Source organism: Cucumis melo, chromosome 3 (assembly GCF_025177605.1).
Source record: "Cucumis melo cultivar AY chromosome 3, USDA_Cmelo_AY_1.0, whole genome shotgun sequence".
Lineage (NCBI taxonomy): Eukaryota > Viridiplantae > Streptophyta > Magnoliopsida > Cucurbitales > Cucurbitaceae > Cucumis > Cucumis melo.
This window is the reverse complement of record NC_066859.1, coordinates 16,309,314-16,326,593: the sequence shown is the minus strand read 5'-3', so window position 1 is coordinate 16,326,593 and position 17,280 is coordinate 16,309,314. Positions and strand designations below refer to the sequence as shown.

Sequence of the window (17,280 nt, the reverse complement as noted above, 5' to 3'; positions counted from 1 at the left end):
TTTGTTGATAATTAACGACGCTTTAAATGTGTCAAAAAAATTAAATTGTGTCAATAGAATTGTGTCAATAAATAATTTTTAACGACACAATTGTACCTCACCCCCATCTTTTTTTATTTTCAACGACACAATACCTTGATTAGTAGCGTCATTAAAACCATTTTTCTAGTAGCCGAGGGAGAAGAGAAATCAGAGCGGCCAAGATTCTTCGCCGGCAATCTCTTAAATTGGTGGGTTCGACGGCAGTCCCTTAGACAATGTTTGCTTGTTCAACGGTATGAGATTAGTGGGTTTAACGACAGTCTCTTAGATTTAGAGATGAGTTACATTGTTTCCCGTTTTTTTGGTAGGGAGAGAGAGAAAAGGTTGAACAAATTGTAAAACTCTTTTTGAATGTCGCGCAAAGAGGGAATCGAAAAATTTTGAATTTTGAATTTTTTTTATTTAATGACAAAAAGAATTTGTCGTTAATTAACGACACTTTAAATGTGTCAAGAAAAATTAAATTGTGACAATAGAATTGTGTCAAGAAATAATGTGTCATTTTTATTTTCAACGACACATTTTACTCCTACCCTACCCTTTTTTTATCTTTAACGACACAATGTTTTGATTTGTAGTGTCGTTAAAATCCAAATTTGTACTAGTGCAAATTTAAACGACATAAGAAAGAAGAAGAAGAAAAGAAGAAAGACAATGGAAAGAAATCGCAGAGAAAAAAAAAAGAGGAAAATAAGAAAGACGATGGAAATAAATCGCAGCAAAAAAAGAAGAGGAAAAGAAGAAAGACGACGAAAGAAATCGCAGCGAGGAGGAAGACGATGAAAGAAATCGCAGCAAGGAGGAGAAGAAAGACGGAAGGGCAAACTTGAAATATTTAAAAAATGACTAATTTTATAGGTTTTGTTACACGAGCCGTAAATAGTTTGGTGTTTTGTTATCTTCATGAAATTTTCCCTTTATATTAAAAGCATGCTTAACAAATTTTAATATTAAATTACATTTTTTCCAATGTATTGATATTTCATAATCTCAATTAATTTAAATTTGGTCCTTCGTTTTCTTTCGTTAAGTTAAGGATTTTAACCCTACACCTAATTCGTCAGCATCATTCTTATAGGCTTGAGGTTTGAAAGACTTGATATGAGAAGCACCACCATACTTGTTACCCTTAAAATCAGAACTATGAGACTTCTTTCCATAACGTTTAAGAACACAATTGGATTAATTAGATAACAATGCAATTAACTCAACTAAGGGCTCATCAGACTCTCTATTAGATACATCATGCTTTTCTTCAATTGTGGATTGGAGTGCAATTTCCTTATTTTTCTTCTCGGTAGTTCCACCAAGTGACATCTCAAATGTGAGAAGGGATTAGAACAACTTGTCCACTTTTAATGAAACAATATCTTGAGCCTTTTCGATAGTTGTGACTTTCATGTCAAACTTCTTTGGTAAGGATTTAAGAACTTTTCAAACCAATCTTTCTTCAAATATTTTCTCTCCCAATGCAAAAGACTCATTATGTCATGCCCCACTCCAAAATTTCCTTTATGCGACCAAGAGGAGACGTGATTGTCTAGACATTCAACTCAAATCTCTCCATGAGATAGCACGCAAACACCTAATAAGCTGAATAAACACAACACCAACTCAATGCAAAATAAGAACTTATTTTAAATAACCACACTTCATTGTTATTTGATAAAAGAGTGCATTTAGCACAAATACAAGTTCCTTCAACTAAAAACATATATAATCTCAAAACAACAACTTAACTCTCATCACCTAGCTTCTACATGCTATGTAAGTTGATAGTGGCCACTACCAATGATGTGACTCGTTTATGGCACAGTAGGCGATCAAGAAGACAAGTCAAAAGTTGGATGTCCTTCGCTATCTGGGGGAGAGGGAGAATAAAACAAAACATTTAAAAGATTAGATAACAATGTCTAGTTAGTGGGGTCATTTACCAACACGTTTAATAAGTAAATTTCTGTCATAACCCATTGTAACTCATTTCGCTAAATTATATGATATAAATAGTTATGCATTTCAATAATAAAACATTGAGTCTAAATCAAATCATCTCAATGTGTTAGCTGATCAACATAATCTAGATTTTATTAACGACATTTATAAATCATATGGAAAGCATTTTTTTAAATAATTTTTAATAACTCATATCTCATAAGCATGTATCTCGCATATTGCATTATTTAACTCATATTGCAGAACTGCTCTGCGTGTTTAATTACATCTTCATACCCTTTCCTCAGCTCAAGTGTTTACCATACTCTTTTGCTGGGTTGCGATTGTGCAGATTTATCTCAACGCAACAGTAATTCACTATCAATTCCATCACGCAAAACGCGTCTTCCAATGCCATATCACACAACAAGGAAAGGACATTCCATACTAGATCACACAGTAGGTATGAGGCATTCTTTTCTAGATCACACAGTAAGAATAGGGCATCTTATTCGAAATCACATAGCAAGAATAAGGCATCCCACACCAGAGCATACAGCAAGTGTAAGGCATTCCGCTCATCACATATCAAAGATCAGCTCATCACATCATTCTAGTTCATTGCAAATTCAATTCATGCATAGATTCAAATGTATTTTTAAGAATTGGACGACATAAGAGAAATCATGTAACTTAGGGTTTTAATAGAATCATTTAAAGATTTAAATACACTAGAAATCCTTTTATTTTTCAAAACATTTTTTAGGAAAAAAACCACTCACAATCAATCAGCTTCCTCGCCTAACTCTTACCCAAGAATTTTCTTACACTTCCTTGCAATTTCTTGTTGGATTCAAGCTCATGATGGATCTCTGAAATTCCTTGAAATTTTCTGTAACGGCCCAACTTTCCGGAATAAGTTGAGGTCACTACTTACTGCTAAGACTCGATAGTAAAACACACAAATTCATAAAAGACATGTTACGATTCATTAGAAACATTCAAAATATCACAAAAACAGTTTTGGGCCCTATTTTAAATCACCTTCCCAAAAGTTCCAAAACATAGTTCGCAAAGTCATCAAAATAAAACGGTAAAACAGATGTTCTAACCATGACTCCATTTGATAATCAAAAGAAATAGGAAGTAACAAATACATCAGCAGAAGCATAAAAAAAACCATACGCGTCCATATGGCCTTCACACATCCTTCTTGTCTCTCTCCAGTATACCCCTCGTCTTACCCTTACCTGAAATGTTAAAGAGAAAAGGGTGAGTATAAGAATATACCCAGTAAAGGACCCACTACTGGGCCCCTTAGGGTAATAACGGTTAGCTTCCTATTAAGGAGTACCCTACATAAACAGTCTAGTGGTTCCGTAGAACACACACATCAATCAGTCTAGTGATCCCGTCGGATACACCTATCAGTCTAGTGATCCCGAAGGATACACATATCAGTCTAGTGATCCCAAAGGATGCACATATCAGTCTAGTGATCCCGAAGGATGTACATATCAATCTAGTGATCCCGAAGGATACACATATCAGTCGAGGAATCCTGAAAGACACCGTGTCTGCAAGGTAAACTACCCCATAGATAAAGCTAACCATTACCCCTCAATCCATACTAAACCGTCTACAACAGTAACATCACAATAACGTTCAAACTAACAGTTCAGTTAATAAGTTTAACCAGCCAGACAGTTTAGGTTTAATCAACAGTCTCCTCAGTCGCTATACGTACATCCAATTCACACATCATCGTGACATTACCTAAACCCAGCCAACTAGTCAAATCATCACTTTGTAAAAATCACCTAACGGTAACTTCGTCTCAGTTCAAACCCTAGCACAACTACAGGTAATCTATGTTATGCATAACGTCCAAATTATGCATAACGGTCGTATTCAATCTACAACACAGTCGAACAGTGAATACACAAGCTACACCTGAGGTTTCCGAGTTCTTAGTCCATCAACGACATAACTCAATAATAAGTAACCCAACAACATACCTCAACTATACATAACATTAAGATTTCCATAATCCCTCGATATCACTATTTCAGTTAACAGCATGGCCCATCAAAATAACTAATTTACATAGAACGTCCGAGCATCTGTACTCCATCAGCAGAACAACCCAAGCACATATATATACATATATAAGCTACAACTAACAATCATGTCACCAATTATGCATACTAGTGATGTTTTCTAGGCATACGTGCATCAGTCAATTAAGTACAGTTGCTATTGTATAACCTTCATATGGGTTACTACGTTTCTAGTCTCGGTTTGAGGTCCAGTAGTAAGAAATCCCTTACGTGAAATGTAGCTAAAATCCCTATTCAATTCAATGTCCAAACGAATCCACCTAAACACAAACATAAGGGTTTAGATGACGACTCCACCAAAATCCACATTTAAAAATGCTTCAAAGCAACATCTATCGACTTACCCAAGTAGAGGAGAGTTGGCTCTAACTACACTTGTCGTAAAACCCCAAAACTCGAGCGTCACCTCTCTAACACCTTCAAGGAATCAAAAGTTAACCCAACCAATAAGTCCAACATTCTAATTTGATATTTAAACTCGCATTGACTATAGAAAACGTTAGGAATTCCTTACATTGTCCTTACCAAAACTCACCAAGACTCAGCATGGATGGACACGGCTTAAGTGGCTCGGTGAACAAAGAGATTGGCTTGGAAAATTGGCTTGGCTTGGGAGGCGGCTCGACTCGGCTCAGCTCGGCTTGGTTCAACCGCAGCTTGGCTCGACTCGATCAGCTCAACTTGCTTGATTCGGCTCAACTTGCTTGACTCAGCTTGGCTCGATCGTTTATAGATGGTGCACACACAAACGACTAGTTTTCGACTTCACGCAATGACGGCCGAAAGGGAACACATGACGAAAAAACAAATAGTAACAACGATGGCGGTTCTGGGACGAAGAAGATGAAGATGGAGAAGTTGATGGACGAAAAACACATGACGACGGCGATGACTGTTCACGGTTCAGCTCAGTTCTTCTGGGCTGCATCGGACGACGTACAGAGGAGGGAACGCGACGTGCGGTTGAGGTAGAGACGGTTGGTAGACCTACGAGCGGCACGAGAAGGAGAGAGGACGTGATATGGGCTACCCCAGTGACTGCACGTCGACGTTGCGAAGTCGACGACGACGGAGATAGAGAGACTACCACGGAGACGGAGACGAGGACGTGCAGACGCGGTCAGTTGAATGAAGGAGAAGGTCAGGACGGAGGGCGGCTATGTGTGTTGAAATGAAGAGAAATGGAGATTGGAGGAAAGTAGCGTGGTCGGGCGAAGGAAGAAAAAGAAGAAAGTGAAACGGAGGGGGGCACGCAGGAGATAGTTTTTAGGGTTTAAAATATATATATATATATATATATATATATATAATAATAATAATAATAATAATAATATATAATGTATAATATAATTTATATTATAGTATTATTATTATATTTTATTATATTATTAAAATTTATACTCTTCATTTTCTTTTTCTTTTCTCTTCTAAACCAAATAAAATTTAATACCCGAAATTTTAAATCCCCAAAAAATTATCATAAAAATGTTAAAAAATTTACCTCGAAATTTGAGGCGTTACATTTTCTCAATTCTTTCTTAGGTGTCACAAGGTAAAGCAGCTCCCAAATTTCACCTATTTATAAGTCTCTTCGGTGAAATTTCCCATGTCGAAATGATTACCTCTACCTGACGGTTAGATTTAGCCAATGTCAGAACACCACGTGTTATTATCACTTTCTTATTCTAAATTCAATTGGGCAACAAGATCAAATCAGCTCACCAACCTTCTTACATAAGAATGGTATCAACAACTTCTAAGTGAAGGGAGCTCATATCACATAATAGTTAATTGCGTAATTTTTTTCAACGCGTAGCTAATGTTTGAATTTATGTCCTAAAACTCGTAGTTTGTAGTTAAATTATATTCTATTCAATAAAGTGGTTATTGAAGACTTATTAGTGAAATTATAATACTATAATCTTGAATCCAATAAATTAAGGTCCAGAGGTTATCGAGTGTAGACTTGATCAACTTTATATAGAGACATAAACGTGTATCAAGTTCAAGTATATAGCCCAAACGGTCTATAGTGTATGAATAAGGTTGGACACCTTATTTTGGGAACGTTACGGATGCGGTCCGCTTTGTAGTTAGTACAAACAAGGTGATCCTAAATCGTTCATGTAGAGATATGGAAGTAAGGGCATCCTATGTAAAAAGTTTACATAAGATTGGAACCATGAAATAATCACTTTTAAGTTATAACACCATTAATTATATAAACTAACTATTTCGATTATGATGACCTAGGTAACTTAATCTTAATCCTAAGCTAACTATGTACTTGTCTTCACATGGAATTATCCTTAGATCTGCATAGGTGAGGACAGCTCAACGACGCTGGCCCAACAAGCCTCTCTTAGGGTAAAGATCGGGTGGATAGTTAGGGACATAGGGTGCAAGACGGAATTTACACCTACTTGCTTTAGGGTTAGTAGATAGGTTGTTTCCTTAAGTACTGAATCCAAGTCTTGAACAAGGGGTCCCACCCTCTCATTGACCCGAGAGGGATTCGGTTTATAGGTTAGACCTTAAACCAATTGTTCAATAGTGGATCAGTGGGACTTAAGGAACAATATGTAATTTCAAGGGTAAAACAATTTTTGACCCAATCGAGGTTACGAACAACCTGTGAAGGATTAGCTTACTTATCATAGTTATATCAAATGGACATAAATATATCTATAGTGGGGGGAGTGCAACTACGGGACTTTAGTGGAATGACCCGTTAGTTAATAAATGTTGATTAGCTTGGTCTAAAATGGTTTAGCTAGTTAATCTCAGATCATTGGAGCCCATGATCTATAGGTCCACAGGCTCCCTTGCTAGCTTATATGGAATTAACTTAGAATAATATGTTGGAATAATTAGAATTGTTTGAATTAGGTAAAGAGAGAGAAATCGACAAATATATTTAATATAGCCCTTAGTTATATGTTTGATAGAGCTTTATGCTTAATTGTAATTTAAATATTAAAAATATGAATACAGAATTCATATCGAAAGCTCAGAATTGATGGAAATGGTAAATGTTGTCAAAAGTCAAAATTTTGACAACTATTGAAAAGTCACACCTTAACCGACTTTATATTCAAATGTGATTTGAATTTTAGAAAAAGGAATGCGGATTCATGCTTGAGAGATCAAAATTAGTCAAGATGGACAAAATAGTAAAAAGTCACTTTTGACTTTAAAAAATCAAAGTTCGACTTTGACTTTAATGGTCAAATGACTAAAATGCTCTTGGACTAAGTTAGTGGAAAAATATAACATTTTGTTGGATAATCCCACTAACACTTAGTGGGATAAGTGGCTACATGACAAAAACGTAGCCCACTAAGTTCCACTAATGGTTAGTGGAAAGTTAGGTGTTGAAATTTGACCCACTAATTACATGCAATTTTGTATGTAATTAGGTTATTAATAGGCTTTTTTTCAAATTGAAAAAAATTGGCCATTTTATTATTTTTCAAATTTAAAACAGTTTTTCATCTCTTCAAAAAATTAAGTCTCAACCCTAAATCTCAACCTTCCAATTTCCATCTCTTTCTCAATTTCTTCACTTAACGAGCCTCATAACCCAGTTCTAAGTCCGAAGGATAGCGGGTCAACACTAGTGGTGGTTCTGGTTCGAGTTTGTTTAGAAATTTTTTAGGAATTGGAAAGCATCAAAGGTATGATCACTTCATCCCTAATTTCATTTAATTAGGATTCATTAAGCATGATTAATCTCTAAAATGTTTAGATGTAATTAGAGTAAGATTACATCTTTTTTCTTTCATTGTGCTTATATGCTTTCTATCACCTAGAACGCAAAATGTAAGTTACCTTGCAATCTCTCCAATCACCAACTTCCATCACATAGCAAACTCATCACATAGTCAATTCTTGTCGCGTGTAATCTCATCATGAGTGCAGAATGTGATCAAGGCCCCACACATTGGCAATGTCCAACAAGCAAACACTAAATTCAAACTTTGTTGTCATCATTGGGCATCTGATAGCATCAAACTTTGATGTCAATAATTGTAGTCTTGACAACTTGACCTTGGAAGTACCTTCATGAGCTATGGACAGAATATCCCATGTTTCCTTTGTCACACATGTTAATCAATCTGAATTTATTGTTGTCCACACCATTGAATATAAAATTTCAAAGCACATGGATTTTTCAATGAAGCTTCATCTTCTACCTTAGATCACTTAGATTTTTGTTTCAAATTAAGAACATAACATGTAATTTAACTTCATGCGGTTTCTGTACAACATAATTTTGTAACAATATTATTTGTCCTATGTATAACTATGTTATGTGCATTGGAGAAAAAAGATGGAAATGAATGTAAAGGTTATGCGTAATATGCACTCAATTATGTTTCGACAATATGGTTGAAGGAATGCCTACGTAATAAGATACAACACAAGAATAATTAGTTAACCAAGGTGATACAAATCATTTGTTAACTTCGAATTTAGGGCGAGCAATCTCTCGGTGACTTCGCCATACTTACTTACCTTTCGAGATGCAAATACTCAAAATTACCAAACAATTTATATCCAATCCATTTGATTGCATTATCTACAACTCATCCTATATTAAGGCGAGCAATCTCTTGGTGACTTCGCCATACTTACTTACCTTTCGAGATGCAAATACTCAAAGTTACCAGACAATTTATATCCAATCCATTTGATTGCATTATCTACAACTCATCCTATATTAAGGCGAGCAACCTCTCGATGCCTTATCGTCACACACTCTCATTTCTGATATGTATGTTAAGAAGAAATTCGACAATAAGAATGTATTGCTACATTCTTGTAAGCTCTCATTCCATTCTCCTTTTATTTATATTAATATTTTCTAAGTTGTAGAAAAACAAGTTTAAATCCAATTGTCAATTCTTTAAGGTTGAATTGTTTTAATAAGGAAATTAGAACAAATTTTGTTTGGAATAAGATTTGGAAATTTAAGTGTTGAAAAGAATGTAACTAAGGGAAAAAAGTAAGTTTAATTTGAAGTGAGGGGCATTATGGTTATTTTATATATTATTAGTATTAATTTTTTAAAAAAGAAAGAAATAGTAACTCTTCTTCTTCGTGAAAGTCGGCACCCCTTCCTTCTCAAAATTTCTCTTCAAATCGTCACTCCCTCTCTTCCTCTCCTTTAGCCATGCAACCACCTAGACGCCGTTGTACCACTTACTCGCCCCAATGATGACGAGCAAGCCCCGTCATTTGCTATCCTTGCAAATCTGAAGTTAACAACCTTCGCGTTGTTGTCGCTCAGCTCGCACACCTGCCATTTGCGACCAATCAACCATCATTAAGCTCCCCGTCATTGATTGTAAATTCTCATTCTTTTTGTATGTATTTACTTAAGTTTCGTATTGCATAATGGGGTGGTTAGAAGTAGCAGGGTCATGCTAAGGTCACGTGTTTTGAGAGATCTTTTTGGGACTATTATAATTCTTTTGTAACTAAATTCTAGCTTGGATATAAACTTTGATTTGGGACTCTGGATTAGTTGGAGGAGTGTGTGTTGAGACATAATCGATATTCTTTTGAGTCTGAAGAATATTTTTATATAGAAGTGAAATTTTCTTCCCTTTTTAGGTTTAGTTAACTCATATTTTAGGGGATATGCTGTTGAAATTTCTGTAAAATTTTTCTATAAAAGTTTAGGTTAAAAAAGGTTGTTTTCAAAAAGTGCTTTCATGCCACGATCTAGGTTAGAGGAGAAAACCTAGAGCGGAATGTGACTATAACGACCCAACTTTTCGGAATAAGCTAAGGTCACTACATACTGCTAAGACACGACAGTAAAACACACAAACTCATAAAAGACCTATTACGATTCATTAAAAACATTCAGAATATCAGAAAAATAGTTTCGGACCCGATTTTAGATCATTTTCTCAAAAGTTCCAAAATATGGTTCACAAAGTCATCAAAATAAAATGGTAAAATCGATGTTCTAACCATGACTCCATCTGGCAAATGAAAAATAAAAAGTAACAAAATACATCAGCAGAAGCGTAAAGAAAACTAGATGCATCCATATGGCCTTCACGCATCCTTCTTGCCCCTCGCCGGTCTGCCCCTCGCCATACCCTTACCTGAAAAGTTAAAAAGAAAAAGGATGAGTATAAAATATACCCAGTAAGGGACCCACTACTGGGCCCGTTAGGGTAATAACAGTTAGCTTTCTATTAAGGGGTACCCTACATAAACAGTCTAGTGGTCCCATAGAACACACACATCAGTCTCGTGATCCCGAAGGATGCACATATCAGTATCGTGATCCCGAAGGATACACATATCAGTCGAGGAATCCCGAAGGACACCGTGCCTGTAAGGTACACTACCCCATAGATAAAGCTAACCGTTACCCCACAGTCTATACTAAACCATCTACAACAGTCACATCACAATAACGTTCAAGTTAGCAGTTCAGTCATAAGCTTAGCCGGTCAAACAGTTTAGGTTTAAACAACTGTCTCCTCAGTTGCTATATGGATATCTAATTCACACATCATCATGACATTTCTTTAAATCCAGTCAACTAGTCAAATCATCACTTTGTAAATTCACCTGACGGTTCTTCGCCTCAGATCAAGCCCTAACATATCTACAGGTAATCTAGGTTATGCGTAACGTCCATATTATGCATAACAGTCGTATTCGGTCTACAACACAGTTCAACAACGTATACTCAATGTACACAAGAGGTTTCTGAACTCTTAGTCCCTCCACGACATAACTCCATAACTAGTGTCCCAACAACAGACTTCAACTTTATATAACATTAAGATTTCATAGTCCATCGACATACTATTCCAGTTCACAACATAGCCCACCAACATAACTACAATGCACAAAACATCTGGGCATCGGTGTCTATCCGCAGAAACAACTTATTAACGTATATAAGCACATAGGATACAACTAATGATCACATTACCTTTAATCAGCCAAGAGCATATAAATGATATGTACTAGTCAAACATGCGTCAATCAATTCAATACAGTTACTATCGTATAATTCCCATGTGGGTTACTACGTTTTCAGTCTCGGTCCGAGGTCTAGTAGTAAGAAATCCCTTACCTGAAATATAGCTAAATTCTCGTTCAAGTCCGCGTCCAAACGATTCCGCCTAAACACAAACATACGGGTTTAACAATGACATCACCAAAATTCACAGTACAAAACGTTCCAAAGCAATAGCTACCGACTTACCCAAGCAGAAGAGAGTTGGCTCCCACTGCGATTGCCGTAAAACTTTTGAACTCGAGCGTCACCTCTCTAATACCTTCAGGGGATCAACAGTTAACCCAACCAATCAGTTCAACATTTTAATCCGACATTTAGACTCGCATTGACTATTGAAAACATTAGAAATTCCTCACATTGTCCTTACCAAGACTCACCAGGACTAAGCACGAATGGACACGACTTAAGTGGCTCGGTGGATCAAGAGAATGGCTTGGAAAATTGACTTGGCTTGGGAGGTAGCTCGGCTTGGCTCGGCTCGGCTTGGTTCAGCTCGCGGCTCGACTCGGTTTGCGACTTGGCTTGGTTCAGCTTGCGGCTCGGCTTGGTTCCTCTCGCGACTCGACTCGACTCGACTCGCAGCTCGGCTCGGCTCAGTTCTCAACTCATGGCTCGGCTCGGCTTGGTTCCGCTCACGGCTTGGTTCGGCTCGCTCACGACTTTGTTTGGCTCAATCACGACTTGGTCGACTCAGATACGACTGGCGGCTCGGCTAGCTCGGCTCAACTCAGTCGACTTGGAGCCGATTTGGTTTCACACGGCAGTGAGCATACGGCGGCAGCGGCGGAGAAGACTTGCCCAGTTACCATTGCCGATGCAAGATGCACGACGGTCGACACTGCACGACCGAGGCAGAGACGGTCGATGGTTGGTCGTGCATGTGGAACGAAGAAAAAGGATGGTCAGAGACGGGCTGCCGCTGGATGTCTTCACATTGGTAATGTGCGGCTGATGGTGTACGAGGCAGAGACAGAGGTTGAATGTGTAGATAAGGTAGATTCGGCATCGTACGGAGGAACGGTAAAGAAGCTCGGTTGTCGCGAGAACTCATCGGCAATGGTTAGCCGAAGACGCCAACTGTAGGGGAGATTTCGACGTGAGGCGCGACTCGACGAAAAAGAAGACGAGGAGATGAAGACGGGGGCGTGTAGACGCGGCCAGTTGAACGAAGGAGAAGGTCGGGACGGAGGGCGATTGTGCTGGCGCTGTCGGAAAAGAAGGAGAAGATTTGGGGCGGCGGCTATTCGAGAGAAGAAGAAGAAGAAGAAGAAGAATCGGGGGGGAGGGGGCGACGCGCGGGAGTTAGGGTTTCCTCTTTTTTAAAATATATATATATATATATATATATAATAATAATAATAATAATAATAATAATATTTATATTATATTATCATTATATTATTTTATATCATATTATATTATAAAAAAATTCAAACCCTTCAATTTCTTTTTCTTTTCTCTTCTAAACCAACCAAAAATTAACACTGAAAATTTTAAATTCTCGAAAATTAACATAAAACGTTAAAACTTACCTCGAAATTTAGGACGTTACAGTGACAATTCTTTTCATCCCCTGTTTAGTTAAGTCCAAGTCATCACTCTTTCGAGTGACACCATTCAGTACCCCATTCTTTCTCTTAAACAGAATGAGGTATTGATTGCAACACTTAATTAAACAAGACAAATAAGAATAACATCCATATTCTCCAGTACTAATTACACCTTATGTCTTATCATAGTTACAAAGAATTAGTAAAGTGGAGAGGTAATGAAATTGGAGAATGACAGTAGTAGGGAAAGCATTCATAAATAAAACTTTAGATCGTTCGGTCATGGGGTTCAAATTACAAATACAAGATAAAAAGAAAATACAAATGGAAGCATAAAGATGCGAGTCGAGGCTGAGCATAATCTCTTATGCATGCTCATCGACTCCATTTTCTGCCCATTACACTAAGTGAGAGAATGGTTGTGGATTCCTTTCAACTATATTCTAAGCTTTCACCTAAAATACAGAAGGGAGGTTAGGGATAAAGTGAGCTTGTTCTCCAGATTCTCACACACATGCTCTAAAGAGATAGCCTTGTATTTATAGACGAGAACAAATGAGACTGAACATCATTTGAACTTCATTATTTTTCTGATACAGCTGCACGATGCTATAAACGTCCCTTTTATCCTTTTCTACATTTGTGCCAACCATCTTTTCTCCTAGTGATGTAGGTTGCTTAACATCCTTTCTCTTATCGTCGGGTTTTCACATGTCTCCTTGCTTGATGTTTGTCGCTCGACTATTCTTCTTTTTTTCCCCTAAAAGTTCCTACATTAAGACATAAAACCGTGATAAAAAGGCACAATACTCTTTTAACACTTGTAACGCGTAATCATCTTATTTTATCTATTTTGCTACGTGTTTTCTTCCTTTTTCCTGCGTTGAGACTTCATTATTCTACCAAAAAAGCCATAATAACTTGTATTTCTACAAGTTATCAATATGATGATTTAAATATAATTAGAATTCTTAAAGAACTTTTAAAGTCTGATAGGACATCTTAAGAAATAATTTGAAATGAAGATCTTGAAAAAAAACAAAATTTTAGCTTGGCTTGCAAATTAAGCATTTAATAGATGAGATATTTGTTAATGGGTCAACTTATACATAAATTTTCTTGAAAAATATTTTATATGGGCAAACCACATCCATTGAACATTCCAATGAAACTCATTTATTGGAAGTAAAAAAAGATATATTTCAACCTCGAGATGATTATAAAAAATTTCTTGGTCTTGAATTATCATATCTTAGTGGTTGATGCAATTATGTATCTTGCTAACAATACAATACCAAATATTGCATTTTCAGTAAATTTATTAGCTAGATAGAGTTATTTTCCTAACAAAAAGACATTGGAATGAAATTAAACATATACTTCCACTACAAGAAATTTGGCCTTTAATGTCGGTTTAAAACCGACATTAAAGGCCTTTAATGTCACTTGGCGACCGACATCTTTGTAAGCGTTATTAAAGGCCTTTAATGTCGGTTGGGCTTTAATGTCGGTTTATAACCGACATTAAAGGTGTCTTTAATGTCGGTTATAAACCGACATTAAAGACCTTTGATGTCGGTTATAAACCGACATCTTTGAAGGTGTTATTGAAGGTCTTTAATGTCGGTTCATCTTTAATGTCGGTTTACAACCGACATTAAAGCTGTCTTTAATGTCGGTTTATAACCGACATTAAAGATGTCTTTAATGTCGTTTTTAAACCGACATTAATGTTGCTTAGTGCACATCTTTAATGTCGTTTTTCCACCGACATTAAAGACACATTTAATGTCGTTTTTCCACCGACATTAAAGACACATTTTATGTCGTTTTTTAAACCGACATTAAAGATTCATTTCATGTCGTATTTATAATAGTTTTTATGACGGCAAAACCGATATTATTTGAGTCGAACTACGTCCGGAAATGTTCGTCATCGTATATTGTAAAAAATAAAAAAATTGCTTGCACACTAGCTATAATGCCTACTACTCAATGCACACAATAATACCTAATTCACCTGCAATGCACACAATAATACCTAAAATTCCAGCACACTTCCAACACTTACATATAGTCACATATCAATAAACACAACTATATTCAATACTATAAGTCCAACTACTCCAAATCCTCCAATATATACACTTATATATAATCACACATATCAAACAACACATCCTACCATCCATGGCAAACCAATAGTAAACACCTACAATGCATAAGATCCAACACTAAAATACAAGCACACTTTTCCACACTTCCATATAGAACTACAACAAATACACTTCATCCAACACTTACATATAATCACATATCAATAAACACAACTATATTCAACACTATAAGTCCAACTACTCCAAATCCTCCAATATATACACTTATATATAATCACACATATCAAACAACACATCCTACCATCCATGGCAAACCAATAGTAAACACCTAAAATGCATAAGATCCAACACTAAAATACAAGCACACATTTCCACACTTCCATATAGAACTACAACAAATACACATCATCCAACACTTACATATAATCACATATCAATAAACACAACTATATTCAACACTATAAGTCCAACTACTCCAAATCCTCCAATATATACACTTATATATAATCACACATATCAAACAACACATCCTACCATCCATGGCAAACCAATAGTAAACACCTAAAATGCATAAGATCCAACACTAAAATACAAGCACACTTTTCCACACTTCCATATAGAACTACAACAAATACACATCATCCAACACTTACATATTATAAACACAACTATATTCAACACTATAAGTCCAACTACTCCAAATCCTCCAATATATACATAATCACACATATCAAACAACACATCCTACCATCCATGGCAAACCAATAGTAAACACCTACAATGCATAAGATCCAACACTAAAATACAAGCACACTAACGCCATTAAAGATAATATATAAGATCGTGATTTATAAACACAATAGAAGGTTCCTTCACTAACTAAAGTATAGGTACAAACTATCTAACAAACAACAATTAGTACGGGACCACCTGCCCTTCAAAAAACTATAGGACTGTCGTCCCCTACAAAAACTTAACTCGACCAACCACTAACCTAACTACAAAAATCAACTACTAACCTAACTACAAAAATCAACTACTAACCTAACTACAAAAAGCAACTACTTACACAAATCTGCTAACAAAAGCTGCCCATTCAGTTCGAATCTCATCAATCTCCTCTTGGCTATATGCATTTTTGGTATTGAACTACACACAAAGAGAAAGATATGGAAAGTATGAGTTTGGATCACAAATTGTAATATGTAAAAAGTTAAAGTAGAAACTTACAAGGTTAGTAATAGAAGTACTAGAATTATGCACTATCTCATGTATGTACTTTTGCACGTAGTACCCGCACCCTACAGAATCCAATTGACGAGGGCACTGCATGTATATCAATTGAATACAAATTAATCTTATGTTTCATAAAAAGTAATAACCTGTAAATGCAAATTACCTTTACAGGTCTCCATTTTGGAGTTGATCGATAGCGTTGTAGATCGTGTTTCGCTTGCCATGTCTTCAACCCTCTAAATATTTTGAAACATTAGAAGACAAGAAAGTTAAATAAGAAGTAATAAAGTAAATACACTTACACATTTATGATTCCATGAATGTCTTCATTGACTTTACTCCGAAGAGAGTCCAAAACATAAACGCAATTTTCACGAAGATCGATAACATGCAACATCCAATGAAAACTACAATAAACAACATCTTCAATGTGAGTACACATTTAAGCTCAATGGAAATATATTAATGTGTTTCTCTTCTTTATTTACCCGGTATTATATGGAATTAGCACTTTCTGTTCCAAGTTAACTGCTTCTAGCTGGTTGGCTAAATTTCTGGATCGAAGATCACGATCTTTGATATGTGACGATATTTTTGATTGGTCAATGACAAAAAAATTCTTTGCACAGTCACATTTATCCCAAAGACATCTAAGTAAAAGCAACCATAGTTAAAATATCAACAAAATAACTACAAAAGTGGTATTGGAGATAAAGATGAGTATAAGTTGTCTACTTACGTAATATACGCTAGTATACACATATAGCCGATTTCAACCATGCCGCAGTAATGCAACAAATCTTCACGAGCTAAATAAACAAATTTGTCACTTCCAAATATTAGCTCGTTCATTGGGATGCGAATCATGTCTACATCCTCCATGTTTTTCGTGGCATGTCTATTTAAAAGCTTAATAATCCCGTTAACGTCAGTATAATTTGAAGGGTATACGACATCCTTCCTAGTTGAATGCTCCTATCACAACCAAGGTTCTAAATTCAAAATACATATACAAATAAAATCAAAACTTAAATAGTAAAAAAAAGATACACACTTGTTTGTCATTGATCGTAGAAACAAGCCGACGAGGCCATTCTATAATGTTACCCAATGCTTGATTTAAAGTCTCTATCTTTCCCTTCACTGGATTGGGTATAGTCAAATTTTCTCCCGTAACCACGTCTACTAGAACTTTAACATTGGGACATCCAATGTTATCCTCAACT

The 17,280-nt window shown here is 36.1% G+C and overlaps 1 protein-coding gene across 1 annotated transcript; it reads right to left on the bottom strand.

The window, feature by feature from the left end:
• Positions 1-15,875: 15,875 nt before the first annotated feature.
• LOC127148627 (uncharacterized) lies at positions 15,876-16,918 on the bottom strand. Its single transcript, XM_051082755.1, has 6 exons — positions 16,794-16,918; positions 16,543-16,704; positions 16,357-16,461; positions 16,218-16,290; positions 16,049-16,144; positions 15,876-15,967 (listed from the first exon to the last, which is right to left on the bottom strand). Exons 1-6 carry the CDS (start codon positions 16,904-16,906, stop codon positions 15,884-15,886), a joined length of 633 nt encoding a protein of 210 aa, XP_050938712.1. The 5' UTR covers positions 16,907-16,918; the 3' UTR covers positions 15,876-15,883.
• Between the last annotated feature and the right edge of the window lie 362 nt (positions 16,919-17,280).

Excerpts from the sequence above, each read along its gene's own strand:
- LOC127148627 (XM_051082755.1), bottom strand. The coding sequence starts at position 16,906 with ATGAACGAGCTAATATTTGGAAGTGACAAATTTGTTTATTTAGCTCGT. Across the intron at positions 16,462-16,542 it reads CTAATTCCATATAATACCGG|TTTTCATTGGATGTTGCATG; the intron begins GTAAATAAAGAA and ends TGTTTATTGTAG. Across the intron at positions 15,968-16,048 it reads GTACTTCTATTACTAACCTT|TTCAATACCAAAAATGCATA; the intron begins GTAAGTTTCTAC and ends CTTTGTGTGTAG.